The following is a 17355-nucleotide window of genomic DNA, read 5'->3' on the forward strand; positions in this document are numbered from 1 at the left end:
GAGTTAAAATAACCAAAAAAGGCTAAAACTAAAAAAGGATTTTTTTTCAAAATAAAAAGAAATTCAAAATTTCATCCTTTGCAGCAGGTAGAGCAGGAAGGATGGAGGTAGACCAAAAGTTAAAGATTAATAATAAATCCCAATTCTAAACCCCGTGACCCCCCCCCCATTCCTTTTATAACCAGTTATCTACCAAACCATGCTACTCCCCCCTGTTAAACAACATGTGTTGAAACATTTTTTAAGCAACTGCAAAAAAAATTCATTCTTTTGGCATTAACCATTTTATCATGAGTTTATGTTTTATCTAGAGAAAACATGAACTCTACAGTATAGAACCATTGAACGGAGTAAAACTTCCTCGGAGAACCGAACCCGCGTTCCTCCTCTTAACTCCGGGTTGGTTGGTTCTGCTTCTCCGGACTTCCCTCCCTTGGGACGTTTTACTCCGGAAAAGAGTTCAGGTATCCGAACCCCGCCACCAGTTCTTATCCAGACCTCGTTTAAACTGGAGATATACATCAAGAATTCAACATGCTCTCATTCTAGTCCTGAGTTAAGACCGGAGATTATCAACCAGTCCTGATCCACTGTGCCAAAGGAGTTGAAAGGAGTTGAAAGGAATGAGTTGAGAGAGAAAATATTCTGCGATGTTGTTCCGACGAGTCATGTTTCTATGGGAGATAATGTCAGGTGATCAAATAGTTGACTTTTTCAATTTTTATTTCTTATTTCATCTCAGACAGATTTTATCTTAGTCAGATTTCTTCTTGAACAGATTTCGTCTCAGACAGATTACATCTTGGACGGATTACATCTTAGACAGATTTTATCTTAGACAGATTTGATCTTAGACATATTTGATCTTAGACAGAATTGATCTTAGACAGATTTCATCTTAGACAGATTTCATCCGCAGACAGATGTCATCTTAGACAGATTTGATCTTAGACAGATTTGATTTTAGACAGATTCCATCTTAGACAGATATCATCTTAGACAGATTTGGACAGAAACATAAAAATCGAACAGATGCCAGATTCAGATAAAAATCATGGTATACAACACGTATGCAAATTAAGCAACAATATTGATGTGACGGGTTCAGCTCTAAGGTGTCTCAAGTCCTTTGTTATTCTTTTGATGATAACAAGTATAAAGCATTGGAAACATATTTTTAGAGTTTAAAGCGCTTGTTTCTAGCTTCAGTTAGGTTGAAAGAGTATTTAAAAAAATACTAATACATTTTTGTGTCATAATGTGCATATAATAACTTACATTCTAACTAATTACGGTGTATTTCTTTATACAGCAGATGAACATAGCAGTTTTATGTGTTTTAGATTCGATACAATATTCAAATTGATAAATTCATTATTCACTAACATTGAAAAATATTAGTTTGAAAATTAATTGTCCAAAAAAAGAATTTGCAAGTCTGATAATATAACGAACAATAAACAATGAAGAATGAAGAATGATCAATGAACAATTAATAAATAAAAATGAAAAATGAAGAGTGAAGAATTAGGAGTGAAGAATTAAGAATTAAGAATTAAGAATAAAGAATAAAAATTATGAATTAAGAATTAAGAATCAAGAATCCAAGAATCCAAAAATCCAAGAATCCAAGAATCCAAGAATCCAAGAATCCAAGAATCCAAAAATCCAAGAATCCAAGAATCCAAGAATCCAAGAATCCAAGAATCCAAAAATCCAAGAATCCAAAAATCCAAGAATACAAGAATCCAAGAATCCAAGAATCCAAGAATCCAAGAATCCAAGAATCCAAGAATCCAAGAATTCAAGAATCCAAGAATCCAAGAATCCAAGAATCCAAGAATCCAAGATTAAAGGACCAATTGTTTCACTCTAATCATGATATCTAAATTCTAATGTTTTATTGTGCATTGTACCAGTGTACAGGGTTGTCTCTATTTCTGACTAAAAACTGTTGCGTGTTCTGTCAGATTATTAATTTGAGACAGATTAATGAGTTAACTCAGTCCCAGACCCTAGTTTAGGATTCTATCAGGTTTAGAACAATTTACGAAGGGTAACAACAAGATCATGTACACTACATTAAAGTAATCTTTTTCATGTACATTAGATATTCTTTTTATCATAATCGATGTACATATTTTTATCATAATCAATGTACATTGAACAAAAAAGTACAAATATACAATGCGATATAAACAGTGGGACCCAAAACCAAATATACAATGCGATATATACAGTGGGACCCGAAACCAAATATACAATGCGATATATACAGTGGGACCCAAAACCAAATATACAATGCGATATATACAGTGGGACCAGAAACCAAACATACAATGCGAAATATACAGTAGGACCCGAAACCAAATGCGATATATACAGTGGGACCCGAAACCAAATATACAATGCGATATATACAGTGGGACCAGAAACCAAACATACAATGCGAAATATACAGTAGGACCCGAAACCAAATATACAATGCGATATACAGTGGGACCCGAAACCAAATATACATTGCGATATATACAGTGGGACCCGAAACCAAATATACAATGCGATATATACAACGTGGGACCCGAAACCAAATATACAATGCAATTTGTACAGTGGGACCCAAAACCAAATATACAATGCGATATATACAGTGGGACCCAAAAAACATTTGGAAATGAAGACGACTGTTAGACTTAATGTATGATTTTAAATAGTCCAATAACGACTCAGTCATTGAGCAATTTAACAGACTTAAATCACTTAAAAAGTTTGTAAAATTGTTCTTTATAAGTTTTAACAGAATTTAATACACATGATTGCTTGAATATCGTCTTCTTATTTCACAGTGTTATGGCCGGGGCTAACTGTAAATTTTATGATTTTATTTCTCATCATATCTCATAATCATGTACTTTATACATAATGCAAAATATTTATTACTTTATTGGCAATAGATGTGATTATGATTTGTCTGTTGTCTGTTGTCTATTGCCTGGTGTCTGTTGTCTATTGCCTGGTGTCTGTTGTCTATTGCCTGGTGTCTGTTCTCGTTGTCTGTTATCTTTTGTCTATTGACTGTTGTCTATTGCCTGGTGTCTGTTGTCGAAAGAAAATGAAAAAAACTGGTCATAGTTAAATATCGATTTAAGAATGATAAAAAAGGAAAAGAAACTATTAAGAAGAAAGAAAATGAAGAGATATATGAAAGAATGAGTGGGTAAAGGAAGAATAATGTCAAAATAAACAAAAATAAGAGTTGATTGGGTCCTCAGAAAATCCAATTTTTTGGCGCCAAATAATCGACAATTCCCTTTCCAAGAAATAATTGAATCAGAAAACTAGAAATAGGACGAGAGACCTGTCAATATCAACCTTATCTCAACCAAACAACACTTTTCAAACTATATAAATTCAAAATCAGTTTGGAAACTCAAATATTGATATAATTTGGACGGTTTCCTGTAATGAATAAATTGCATAAAAGATATGAGGGGCGGTAAGGGGGGGGAGAAGGAAGCTGAGGTGGTGGTTAGGAATAAATTTAGTTTTTTTTTAATTTCTGCATATTTTTATAAAGAAAACACTATATCTTCACATTTCTACTCCAAATAAATCAATATAATCAAAGCAAGTCCCGAAAAATGATTTATTGCCACAAATACGAATTTTCTAATCCCTTTATTATTGAAGCCCAATGTCGGAGACCTTAGATATTTCAAACTATTTATTATGTTAGATAAAATAATCTAAGTTTGAAATTTCTAAGGCTTACACCATCTGGTTGCAAAATATAGGAATTGGAAAATTTAAGTTTGTGACAGAGGCTCAATTCCTTTACAAAGAATAGGATTTAAAAGTCTAACCTAAAGATGGTCCAATAGTAAAAGATAATGCATTAGGACTGTACCCGAATAGTCAAATTGTCATTGGCTTCAGTATAGGTTTTGAAACACAAACCATCAACATTAAAACTCTAGAGTTATCAAATAAATAAATCAATTGTAGGTGCTAAAAATGGTCGGAAATTAACGATACGGTTTTAAACTTCTTAATTTGTTTATTCAGTTTAGGATAGGATGCTCTCCTGCTGAAATAAAGCTAAAATTGTAATTTTGTTATGTTATTTCTCATTTGTATGAAAAATACCAAATATTTTTTTAAAAAGAATTTCTAAAGGTCAAGTTTTCTTTTAGTTTAAAGCAGAATTCTAGGCTGGTAAAATGAGCTCTAAAAGGGGCCAAAAACTGCAAACCAAACATTGCATTCTGTTTTAAGATAAACTTTATCCACAAATATATTAAAGTTATGCATTAGCATTTCTAACGGAGAATTACGTTAAAACGTTTGGTGAGAGACTTGCGCAAAGATCCTAAAATTATTTTGAATTATAGAAAAGACGACCTTCTGTGTCTTTTTAACTAAACCAATTGAGGCGTCTGGTTTTGCCTCCTCATTATAATACCAAGCTCTTTGAATTTACCAACTTTATTTTGTCTCATTTTTTAAACTAATATTTGTCAAAGCTGTGAAATTAGTTTTTCCTATAAATACCATATTTTTATCAGCATTTACAGCAGAGTAATAAGTAAACCTTTTATCAGCATTTACAACAGAGTAATAAGTAAACCTTTTATCAGCATTTACAACAGAGTAATAAGTAAACCTTTTATCAGCATTTACAGCAGAGTAATAAGTAAACCTTTTATCAGCATTTACAGCAGAGTAATAAGTAAACCTTTTATCAGCATTTACAGCAGAGTAATAAGTAAACCTTTTATCAGCATTTACAGCAGAGTAATAAGTAAACCTTTTATCAGCATTTACAGCAGAGTAATAAATAAACCTTTTCTCAGCATTTACAGCAGAGTAATAAGTAAACCTTTTATCAGCATTCACAACAGAGTAACAAGTAAACCTTTTATCAGCATTTACAACAGAGTAATAAGTAAACCTTTTGTGAATGTAAATCGTAGAATCGCTCTTTAAGAGTAAAGTTTTTACAAGCATAATTAAATACATTTAAAACTCATTTCTTTTGTGTTTTCTAATAGTACATAATCGGTATAGTTTTCAAACACCATAAATATGATGAAGATGGTTTCCAAAAATTATAAATATGATGAGGATGGTTTCCAATTAGTATAAATATGATTAGGATGGTTTCCAAACACTATAAATATGATGAGGATGGTTTCCAAACACTATAAATATGATGAGGATGGTTTCCAAACATTATAAATATGATGAGAATGGTTTCCAAACACTATAAATATGATGAGGATGGTTTCCAAACACTATAAATATGATGAGGATGGTTTCCAAACACTATAAATATGATAAAAGTTGGTTTCCAAACACTATAAATATGATGAGAATGGTTTCCAAACACTGTAAATATAATGAGGATGGATTCCTAACACTATAAATGTAATGAGGATGGTTTCCAAATACTATAAGTATGATAACAGTTTGGTTTCCAAACACTAAATATGATGAGGATGGTTTCCAAACACTGTAAGTATGATGAGAATGGTTTCCAAACATTATAAGTATGATAAGAGTTTGGTTTCCAAACACTGTCAATATGATGAGGATGGTTTCCAAACATTATAATTATGATAAAAGTTTGGTTTCCAAACACTAAATATGGTGAGAATGGTTTCCAAACACTATAAGTATGATAAGAATTTCGTTTCCAAATACTATTAATATGATGAGTATGATTTCCAAACACTGTAAATATGATGATAATGGTTTCCAAACACCATAAATATGATGAGTATGGTTTCCAAACATTGTGAATATGATGAGGATGGTTTCCAAACACTGTAAATATGATGAGTATGGTTTTCAAACACTATAAATATCATGAGGATGGTTTCCAAACAATATAAATATGATGAGGATGGTTTCCAAACACTATAAATAGATGAGTATGGTTTCCAATACCTATAAATATGATGAGAATGGTTTCCAAACACTGTAAATATCATGAGAATGGTTTCCAAACACTATAAATATGATAAGGATGGTTTCTAAACACTGTAAATATCATGAGAATGGTTTCCAAACACTTTAAATATGATGAGGATGGTTTGAATGAAAATGTCAATATTGTGTCTGCTAGATTATTGTTTAGGGTTTGGAAACTATCGATAAATAGAAGATTTCTCAAGCTAGAGGGATTAATCAATCAATCAATCAATCAATCATGAATGGATAAAATGCATGAAATATAAATATGAATCAATCTAAGATTAGACATAAAGCTAATACACCAGAAACAATTAATAGAATTTAGAGAAAGGATGGATTATTCAATAATTACTTTTTAAAGAATTCAAGTTTAAAGGGACTATTTATCCTCAAGTTTCCCGTCACGTTCTACAAATTGTGTTTTGTTGAACTGAAACTGCAGTATTATAGAGAAAAAATTAGGATTCATTGATTCCAATAAAACAATTTTGCGGTGTATAATCACTTAGTAAATTGTATTTATGGACAGGTTTAGAAACTGAAATTAATTAAAAATAAGTAATTTTATTCAGTTTTTAGTTTCTTGAATGTTTGATTCTTCCTGTATATTTACTTGCAATTCATTGCAAGGCGACATTTGAAAAAATTTGAAGAGATCTGCGAACAAATTTACACAATAGCTAATTCAACATATATAATTGATTCTACCATTGATTTCATCACACATTTCTTTTCAGAAATATGTTCCTAAACAACTTAATTGCTGAAAGTAGAATTTTTGATGCGTCTATTTGTCCATGTTATCAAATAATTAAAAAAAAAAAAACGTTTCTTCTATGGTTAAATTTGACAAACGAGTTTACGCTCTTATTCAGAGCCCCATCAATTTAAAGAACGGGTCGACTTTGAAGTGACGCAACACCTGGGGCTTAGATTTTACCTTTTTAACTCACTCATGCTTTTCTGTAGCCCTCTACAAATACATGTTATCATGCACTGCAAAGCACTTGTTGTTAGTTTTAGTTTTTAAGAAGTAATAGGCAAATTCTCATAAATTTTTGCTTGAAAACGTGAGAACTTCAAATCACAGTGCATTAATTTAATTCTATTTTTTCTTTCTTTTTTATAATACTACTCCAGTTTCAGTTCAATTACCTTACCTGGCCAGTCTATCCCTTTAAGAAAAGTTTAATGTTCTAAGGAATACTTCAACTTTACTTGATGATTCTGAACTTAAATATCATATAATGTATTTTGTGTTAAGAATAAAAATAAAATTTCCACCTAATTATTAATTTTAAAGGAAGATGTGATACTGTACGAAAACATAATATTGATCGTCCCCCGTCCCCTTTTAAAGATTTTGGAAAGAATGGTGGTGATGGGGGGGGGGGGAGCATGAAGGAGAAGGAGGAAAGGGAGGGGGGAGCGTGAGTTTAGTAAAGAGGTCTGTTTTCTGTTTATTTCAATTATTTTGTTTCTGAGTGATATCTTACAAAGATATGCTCCCTTGTTTGATTGTAGAAAGTGAAAGGAGAGTTAAAGGGGATCAAACGATGCTTCGAAAGAGGACGGGGGGGAAGGGGGGGGAGGGAAGGGAGTTCTCTTCGATACCCTCTGTATTCCCAGCCATGTCATACTCCACTGTATCCCTCCTGTATCCTCCTATATTAAACCACCGTATCCTTCCTGTATCCCTCTCTATTAAACCATTGAATTTCCCTCCTGTATCCCTCTATGATCTGCTGTATCCCCATGTATCCTCCCCTCTATTAAACCACTGTATAACTTCTGCATCCCCCTCTATTAAACCACTGTATCCCCATGTATCCCCCTCTATTAAACCACTGTATCCTTCTGTCAATTGGATTTAGTTAAGATTAAGGAAAACATAGTTGACTAGTGAGCACTGATCTGTTTACAATCAAGAATATATTGTGATCAAGATAAAGTTAACCAGTTGGTTAGATAGATATATATATAGATAGACAGTTAGATAGATAGATAGAAAGATAGATAGATAGATAGAAGGATAGATAGATAGATGGATAGATAGATAGAAGGATAGATAGATAGATAGATAGATAGATAGATAGATAGATAGATAGATAGATAGATAGATAGATAGATAGATAGATAGATGATAGATAGATATATTTATGAAAGTATAGTTGCTAGAAGTTTAATGATTAGATTGTCAATCATGTTAGTTTGCGCTTTAGATGTATATATAGTTAGCTAGAGGTTTAGTTAGATAAATAGGCAACAGTCAATAAGCAAATAGTTAGCTAGAGGTTTAGATGTATATATAGATATATAGTTAGCTAGAGCTTTAGATGTATATATAGATATATAGTTAGCTAGAGGTTTAGTTAGATAAATAGGCAACAGTCAATAAGCAAATAGATAGCTAGAGGTTTAGATGTATATATAGATATATAGTTAGCTAGAGGTTTAGTTAGATAAATAGGCAACAGTCAATAAGCTAGCAAACAGTTAGCTAGAGGTTTAGATGTATATATAGATATATAGTTAGCTAGAGGTTTAGTTAGATAAATAGGCAACAGTCAATAAGCAAATAGATAAATAGATTTAGTTAGCCAATTTGTATTTGATTAGATAGACAGAGCTAGCTTTTCACTGAATCGAAATAATAATAGGGTTTCCAATCGAAATTCCATCGCTGGAAATTGGGAGAAATTGCGTGATATTGTGTGCAATTGTGTGGAGTGGCGCGGAATTGGGCGGAACTTTGTGGAATTGCGTGGAAAGGTTTAACTATTGTACTGGAAAAAACATCTCCCACAGCTTCAGTTTTTTGTGATTATTAAAACCAAGTTTGAAGTTGCCTTACTAAAATTTCATCTAACTGATAAGCTGACTAGCTAACTAGCTAACACAGACTAACTCTGGGGTTTACCAATCACTGTTATAATAGTCAGAGGTAGAATTTATTGAAAAAGAAAAGTAAATGAACTATATATGAAAAGTTTAACTACTTCTACACTGAACTCTTGGGCACTGAAGTGCCAGTTTGCAAGTTTGTTCTCAAGATCTGAAAGATCCATAAATCTATTTAAATAGAGACTAGCGCTTCAGGGCGCTTCGTGCCTACTCCTTTTTCAATTTTAAACTGCATTTTCTCTCTTTGTATACATTGTTAAAAACAAAACAAAAAATTGCGGATTTTATAAAAAAACAATTTCGTGGACTTTCAAAATTTGATAAAACTCGAGATTTGTTGGAGGCTAATTTTAAAATTTTTGATCATCCATAAACCTTCCCCGGGGTCACGTGAGGTTCCACACAAAATAAGCTGGAAGCCGTGTTGAGGTTTATTGGATACAAACAAACAGACAAGCATAGATTAGTGATGTTTGAATTATAACGCATGCATGTTCATGGTTGCAATTTAAGTTTTTGAGAATTGAGATTCCAATTTATTCAAATCGTAAAGTTTTATTTTACACTAGAATATTGAAAATTCTGATAATTAATTTTTAATGAAAGTTCTCTATTTCTTATTAATAGAGAAACATCATTAATAATAATGAGGTTGAAAGATTTAAATGAATTAATTTTAAAATTACCCGAAGGATTTATAATGGTTGAACTTGATTGGAAATTAAATACAATGGAAATTTGTAAGAAAAGTTCCGATGCAAGATAATTATAATATATTGATTTATAAAACTTATTTCAAGTGACCCGCATTCATAGAAGCGGAAGATATCTTTGAAATTCTGTCATAAAAACTGTTTAATTCGGACAATTTTGCAACAAGTCACTTTTACAGAGCAATCAAAATCAAAATACTTTCTAATACAAAATTCTATATTTCCTTCATCTCTGATCAGAAAAAGGTTTTATGCTGTCATGTGTAAAAATTACCAATTTGTTTTCTGACACAATTATGGTACTAATTAAAATTTTAGTATTCCATATTTTTTTAGATTTTATTTGAAATATTTAGGCTCCATTGATTGCAGACGACTTTCTTGCACATTTCCATAAAGTGGTAGGCGATTAAATCAATAAAATTAAGACGGCTTTCGAATTCAATTTTGATATGAATAAAGCTGTTAAATAATATGGATACAAAAAAAACATAAAGGTCAAGAGAATTTATCAATTAAAAAATCTTCTATTTCTGATTACTTGAAAACTTGTAATTTGAAAAAAGCTTGTTAACAATAAAAACCTAAATAAAAATGTCGTCTTCATTGTATTGATATAACCGACTACCACCGTATAATTCGAAAATAAATTGAAATTCTTAGTTCTGTTTTTGCAAAGCAGGATGTCAACCAAAAGTTTTAAAAAACATTATCGTTAAACTCCCCTTCTCTTTGGCCCAAATCATTGACTTTCCTAATAATTGATAAACTTTTAATTAGTCTTTATTGCTGGGAGCAATTAAAAGTGTTCATATTGACCTTGCATGGTCTTAACTTTTCAAACCTACTTCTTCCTGAAACTACAACTGTTTAAAGGAACTGCACACTGTACAGTGTTCACGTTATTTTAATTAAATCTCCATTTGCAGATTGACATGTCATATTCACAACGTGACCTTAAACTTTAAAGGGACTGTACACCTCATTTTAATTAACTCTTCATTTACAGATTGACATGCCCTATTCTCAACGTTACCCTTAATTTTAAAGCGTTGTGTCAACAAAAATGCATGGGATATCCATCGGCTTTCTTTATAAATGAATTGCACATTTCTTTTTGAAAAAGCGTCAGAACCAAACACACGATATTTCTGTTTGTATGTCCGATTCCACGGTTTGAAGATCCTACGGTGCATATTTATCTTTCTATACTATAATGTAAGATCGATTATTAACCTCAAAAATAAAAATAAAAACAAATAAAAATTTATTCTTTGTGTTCAGGGATGTGTATTTCTAACCAGAGGTTACGAGATCGTCTTCAGTATGTTCTGGAGGAAGTCACAGATCCATACTTTACATCAACACCGGAGCAGAGACAGGTAAACCAGATCCATACTTTACATCAACACCGGAGAAGAGACAGGTAAACCAGATCCGTACTTTACATCAACACTGGAGCAGAGACAGGTAAATCAGATCCATACTTTACATCAGCACCAGAGCAAAGAAAGGTAAACCAGATCCGTACTTAACATCAGCACCGGAGCAGAGACAGGTAAACCAGATCCGTACTTTACATCAACACCGGGGCAAAGACAGGTAAACCAGATCCGTTCTTTACATCAGCACCGGAGTAGAGACAAGTATACCAGATCCGTACTTTACATCAACACCGGAGCAGAGACAGGTAAACCAGATCCGTACTTTACATCAACACCGGAGCAGAGACAGGTAAACCAGATCCGTTCTTTACATCAGCACCGGAGTAGAGACAAGTATACCAGATCCGTACTACATCAACACCGGAGCAGAGACAGGTAAACCAGATCCGTACTTTACATCAACACCGGAGCAGAGACAGGTAAACCAGATCCGTACTTTACATCAGCACCGGAGCAAAGCCAGGTAAACCAGATCCGTACTTTACATCAGCACCGGAGCAAAGACAGGTAAACCAGATCCGTTCTTTACATCAGCACCGGAGCAAAGACAGGTCAACCAGATCCTACTTTACATCAACACCGGAGTAGAGACAGGTAAACCATGGATCCATACTTTACATCAGCACCGGAGCAAAGAGAGGTAAACCAGATCCGTACTTTACATCAGCACTGGAATAGAGACAGGTAAACCATGGATCCATACTTTACATAAGCACCAGAGCAAAGACAGATAAACCAGATCCGTTCTTTACATCAGCACTGGAATAGAGACAGGTACACCATGGATCCATACTTTACATCAGCACCGGAGCAGAGACAGGTAAACTATATCTGTACTTTACATCAACACCGGAGCAGAGACAGGTAAACCAGATCCGTACTTTACATCAACACAGGAGTAGAGACAGGTAAACTATTTCTGTACTTTACATCAGCACAGGAGCAGAGAGAGGTAAACCAGATCCGTACTTTACATCAGAACCGGAGCAGAGACAGGTAAACCAGATCCGTACTTTACATCAACACCGGAGCAAAGACAGGTAAACCAGATCCGTTCTTTACATCAGCACCGGAGCAAAGACAGGTCAACCAGATCCTACTTTACATCAACACCGGAGTAGAGACAGGTAAACCAGATCCGTACTTTACATCAACACCGGAGCAGAGAGAGGTAAACCAGATCCGTACTTTACATCAACACTGGAGCAGAGACTGGTAGATTCAACTCCAATTGTATTATTTTTTTTTCTATCCGATATATCTCTCCAGAGGTGTTGATTTAAATCCTATTTCTATCTGTATACTCTTTCCTGTCCTATCTATAAACTCTGTCCTGTTCTGTAAGTATAAACTGTCCTGTCCTATCTGTATATTCTGTTCTGTCCTGTGTTTACTCTTTCCTGTTCTTTTTGTATACAATTTCCTGTTCTATATGTTAACGATATCATGTTCTATGTAAATGTATACGATATTATGTTCTATATGTATAACCTGTCCTGTTCTATCTGTAATCTGTATACTATATCATGTTTAATCGGCATATTCTGTCCTGTCCTATCTGTACAATCTATTATGTCCTATCTATTGTCCTATCTGTCCTAAGGTTAAAACTTGTTGATTATCAATTAGAAAATCAAACAATTATCAGTTATCTGTATTTATGCAGTCCTACGGATTAAAATCAATTCCTTTTTGGATATCCGGTAGTTTTCATACCTTGTAGAGATAAATGCAATTGATGGATCAAATGTTTATCCAAAAACTTACAGTGAGTATCCAGATTAAGAACTGTAGATCAGCGCTATTTCATACAAAAGTTTTGACCTTTATTTTCTAGGCTGAGGTGGGTAAGGATGTAAGCTTCCACTGCTCTGTGGAGAATATTGGAACTAGCACCTTGATATGGAAGAAAGAGAACAGGATAATCAGTGCTGGGACAACCATTATTAGGAAGGACAAACGTTTTAGGTAAATACAATTCATCTAAAGAGAGGAAATGAACTCTTGTCTCAAACTTGAATTTTCTAATCCAAATATTTTTGCAACATGATGTCGTATGACCTTTAATATTTAAAATTATCATATTTCTGCTTGTTCATATGCTTACACCATCCGATTTGCAATGGGGATTATGAAATTTCAATTTTAATTTTAATTAGTAGAGGAGAGGTTTCCTAAACCAGAATTTGATAAAAACCGTTCATTGTGGTCCTCAAAAATACGTGGAAAATCTCTTTATCTTGGACTCAGCACAACTTTTTAAAAGTCAGTCGAGGGCGGCTTATTCCTGATTCTTTTTATAGAAATAATCGGATAAATCTGTAAAATTAATAATTCTTCTTTTATCTTTAGCAATTATGCTCTTCCCACTCCACAGAGAAATTTCAAAACCCGTTTAATTTTAATCATTTTCATTAAATCTTGAAAAATTGAATACAATTTTAAGTGGAACCAACCATATTTGAGCCGCGGCTTAAATCTAAGCCGCGGCCTAAATTTAAGCCTCGGCTCAAATTCTTTAAATTCGGCCTAAGATTATGTTAAAGGAATTTAGTGCTTATTACAAACTCTCTTTGAAACCCAATGTTGTAGACCTTAGATATTTCAAACTATGAATTCTGTTTGATCAATTTCAATAATTTAAATATAAAAGGTTTACATTATCATGTTGCAAAGATATGGGGATGAGAGAATTTGAATTTGTGGCAAAGACTCAATTCCTTTCAAATAATTTATCTATATTGTCTACGCAAAAAATTCGATGAAGTCCTTGACTCTTCAGCTGGTCACGTGATTTCATGTTATTGGTTTGAAGTTCTCACCTAGAATCTAGAATCTTGAAATTCATCGTCAAACTAGTTTTATATTTCAACCGGAGTAAATAAACGATATGCGTTCGACAAAAAAGGGAAAACAATATTTACAAAAATAAGATAAAATTTGATTTTTGTAATTTTTAATTGCGGTTTATCTACGAAGGGACTTGCACATTTATGCTCCAGGACCAGTTCAGGAAACTGTCAAAATTAAACATTAGCTATAATAACGATGATAGTTTCCAGAATATTAATCAGATAAAGGTTTAAAGGGTACCGTTGTGAATCGAGTACAAACCTAATAAAAGGTTGGTTAAAACTAAGACGACAGTCATATTTAGATAGAAAACCGACGATACCAAATTGAATCCACTTTTTTTTGGGCTATATGGGGATTGCTTGAAATTAAGCCTACAGTTACTTTCAGATCTCGTATTGCTAAATACTTAGTTATATTTAAAGGGTTTCTTTTTCTGTATTTTCAGAAGTTTTCATCTTGAGATAATTGACAGATTAACAGGTAAAATTTCAGTTTTCAATAAGAACTAATTCCGTTTTTTCTTTAGCTTGTCCGGATACAATTTGACTCTGCATGACGTGGACGTGAGGTAATTTTGTTTTGACAATATTCGAATTTGATAATCATTTATCACCTATCACTAAATGATTGTTTTTAAATTCTCCGCCCGCAATAAAGAAAAGGCTTGAGGTTAAAGAATGATAGATTTTACTGAATTCAATATCAGGTTTAAATACAGTTCTCAAACCAATCCAAACCTTATCATTTATGTATCAACTATTATAGCAAAGTTTATTTAAAGATTGTCAAATGTTTCAGTAAATTGAAAGTGGTAGACATTTTATTAAAGAAAAGGTTGAGATAGCAAAACAAGTTACAGGATTTTAAATCAATTAACCTATTCTACAATTTTCATACATTAAGTCATGAAATTCATGATTTATTTTAAATTTTGAGAAGTTGTAATCATCATTTAAATGCTATATAGATGAATTGATAAATTTTTGTTTTAATTATTGAACTGATTCATAATGTTCATTGAAATATTGTCTTATTACTGATTTATTAATTACTTGATTATTTTATTGTTCAAATGATTTTAAGATTTAATTAATTAAATGTTTATGATTTTATAACCAAAGAGAATAGAATATATATTAGAGTGGAATTTACTAGAAAAAAGTGTAAAACGGCCATTTTTTTGTATTGTTTCCATACTGCAGGTGTACTTTGTGCTATATAACCTTTTGGGCCCTGAAACATCATTTTATAGAAAATCTAAAATTAATATTAAAAGAAAACCAAATTATGAAATAGGCTAGTTTCATAATTGAAAAATGATCATTTCACATAGACTCTAGGCCTTTCACTTTACAAACGATGATGTTCCGTTATAACTATAAATCAAATGATGTTTTTTATTCACCTAATTTATTTTATAAAGTTTATCTAACAGCTTTAAAAAATTCGAAATTGAAATGGACAGTCTAGGGAACGTACTGTATTAATGTACTCTACTGCATATAATTTGTGAACCTTTACATGATTTGTACACTTTGAACTCCCTTTCAGGCTGAAAGGGACTGACAAAATTCATACCGAGGAATTTTCTAAATTCCACTCTAATATATATTCTATTCTCTTTGTTTGATTGTTTGTTTATTCAAATGTATGTACATGTACATATGTCAGATCAAATTGATTGATTTATCCTCAGGGATGAAGGAGGGTATGTTTGTGAGGTTGATGCGAATAAAACTACTATTGATTGGTGGATTGATTGATTAATTAGTTAATTAGTTGTTTTATAGATGGTTTAATTGTTTAATTATCAAGGAAGACGGAGAGTGTGTATGTTGAGACGTATACCACTTCTATTGATTAATTGTTTAGTTGATTGCTTGATTAATTGTTTGATTATCAGGGATGAAGGAGAGTATGATTGTGAGGTTGAGATGTATACGACTCCTATTGATTAATTGATTAATTGATTATTTGATTGTTTGATTAATTGTTTGATTATCAGGGATGAAGGAGAGTATGTATGTGAAGTTGAGACGTATACGACTCCTATCCGACAAATAAGTTTACTCCAGGTTCTTATACCACCCTCAGTTGCTCCGCATCCAGAGGTATACTTGATATTTCACAGATCGGAGATATTTAAACATTTTGAGACTTTAGAGATTTCAAAGAATTTTGAGAGAATTCAAAGTGATTTAAAGTAGACATCGAAGTGATTTTAGAGACTTTGAGTGATTTTAGAGGCTTTTGAATGATTTTTAGAGAAAGTTTGTGACTTTAGCGTTCATACATATCACAGTGTCAGTGAGAATTTTAAATAGGTTCACTCTAATCTACATGTATCAATTATTAATCATGTGAATATTATCAATTACTTTGAATACCCAAAGAAAACTTGGTAGATTTTGGGATAATTTGTATTTCTGATTTTATGGGTTAGTTTGTTGAAAGGGAAAAGGAATTGTGTTTTCTAATCCATATACATGATGTATATATCCATATAACCTTTCAATGATATTTCAATTCACTCAGATCAACAAGTTTGATGTATGAAAGGTTTACAAGTACACTGTCAGGTTTCAAGTTAATAAGAATGAGATAATTTGAGTTTGTGGCAAACCCCCTGTAAAAACTGGCAATGATACAAAACTTGAGTTTAAGAAAGAAAAGCTGTATAAATGTTCTCGAAATATTTCCTTGATTAATTGTTTTATTATTCTTCCTTGAGTTCAAGGTTCATCAATCATTTGATCAAGAACTAATCGGTTCCATTTCTTTCTAACTGTGTTAATTGTAATCTAATTGTACACTTGGATTAACTGTAAACTCAAGTCCTTTTTCAAGGTCTTTATGTAGACTTAATTTGGCGGGAGAAAGAAACTAAAACTCTTTATTTTTAAACTATAAAATCTGTTAAATCACATTATTAAGTTTTGGTTGCATTTGGTTGCACAAATATTGGGATTAGGATAAAAGAGTTTTTAAGGCGAGTTTTCAATTTAATTTTCAAAATAATCTCACTAAAGCCAACGGAACCGAACACCTTGATAGGTTTATTTGCATTATAATTTTTTTCTCATCACTACTTTCTGAATAAATAACATTTTTTCATCGCAAGCTATTTAAATAGTCTGATGATGTTTCTGCTTATAAAACACTCTTTGAGTGATCATCATTAAATGCAAGAATGACGGATTTCCAAAAAGGCATTGAGTCATTGTCACAAACTCAAACTTTCTGATCCCTTTATATTTTCAACTTGTGATGGTGTTAGTCCTTGTTATTTCAATCTAAGATTAATTGATCTTCAGAACTCATAGTTTGAAATACCTAAAGTCTACAACAAAGATATAGAGATGAGACAATGAGAATTTGTAAAAAAAGACTCAATTCCTTTATTTCTTTTTTTGTAAATAATTTATTTCAAGTTTTTTTATAATTTAATAAATTTTGTACGA

General features: G+C 32.2%; 1 protein-coding gene across 1 annotated transcript; it reads left to right on the forward strand.

Moving 5' to 3' along the window:
* The first annotated feature begins 498 nt into the window (after positions 1-498).
* On the forward strand, positions 499-17217 carry LOC111717368 (neuronal growth regulator 1). Its single transcript, XM_023492868.1, has 6 exons — positions 499-693; positions 10878-10975; positions 12876-13006; positions 14421-14462; positions 15900-16005; positions 17209-17217. Exons 1-6 carry the CDS (start codon positions 651-653, stop codon positions 17215-17217), a joined length of 429 nt encoding a protein of 142 aa, XP_023348636.1. The 5' UTR covers positions 499-650.
* The last annotated feature ends 138 nt before the right edge of the window (positions 17218-17355 follow it).

The sequence above is a fragment of the Eurytemora carolleeae genome, unplaced genomic scaffold, assembly GCF_000591075.1.
Source record: "Eurytemora carolleeae unplaced genomic scaffold, Eaff_2.0 scaffold1414, whole genome shotgun sequence".
Classification (NCBI taxonomy): domain Eukaryota; kingdom Metazoa; phylum Arthropoda; class Copepoda; order Calanoida; family Temoridae; genus Eurytemora; species Eurytemora carolleeae.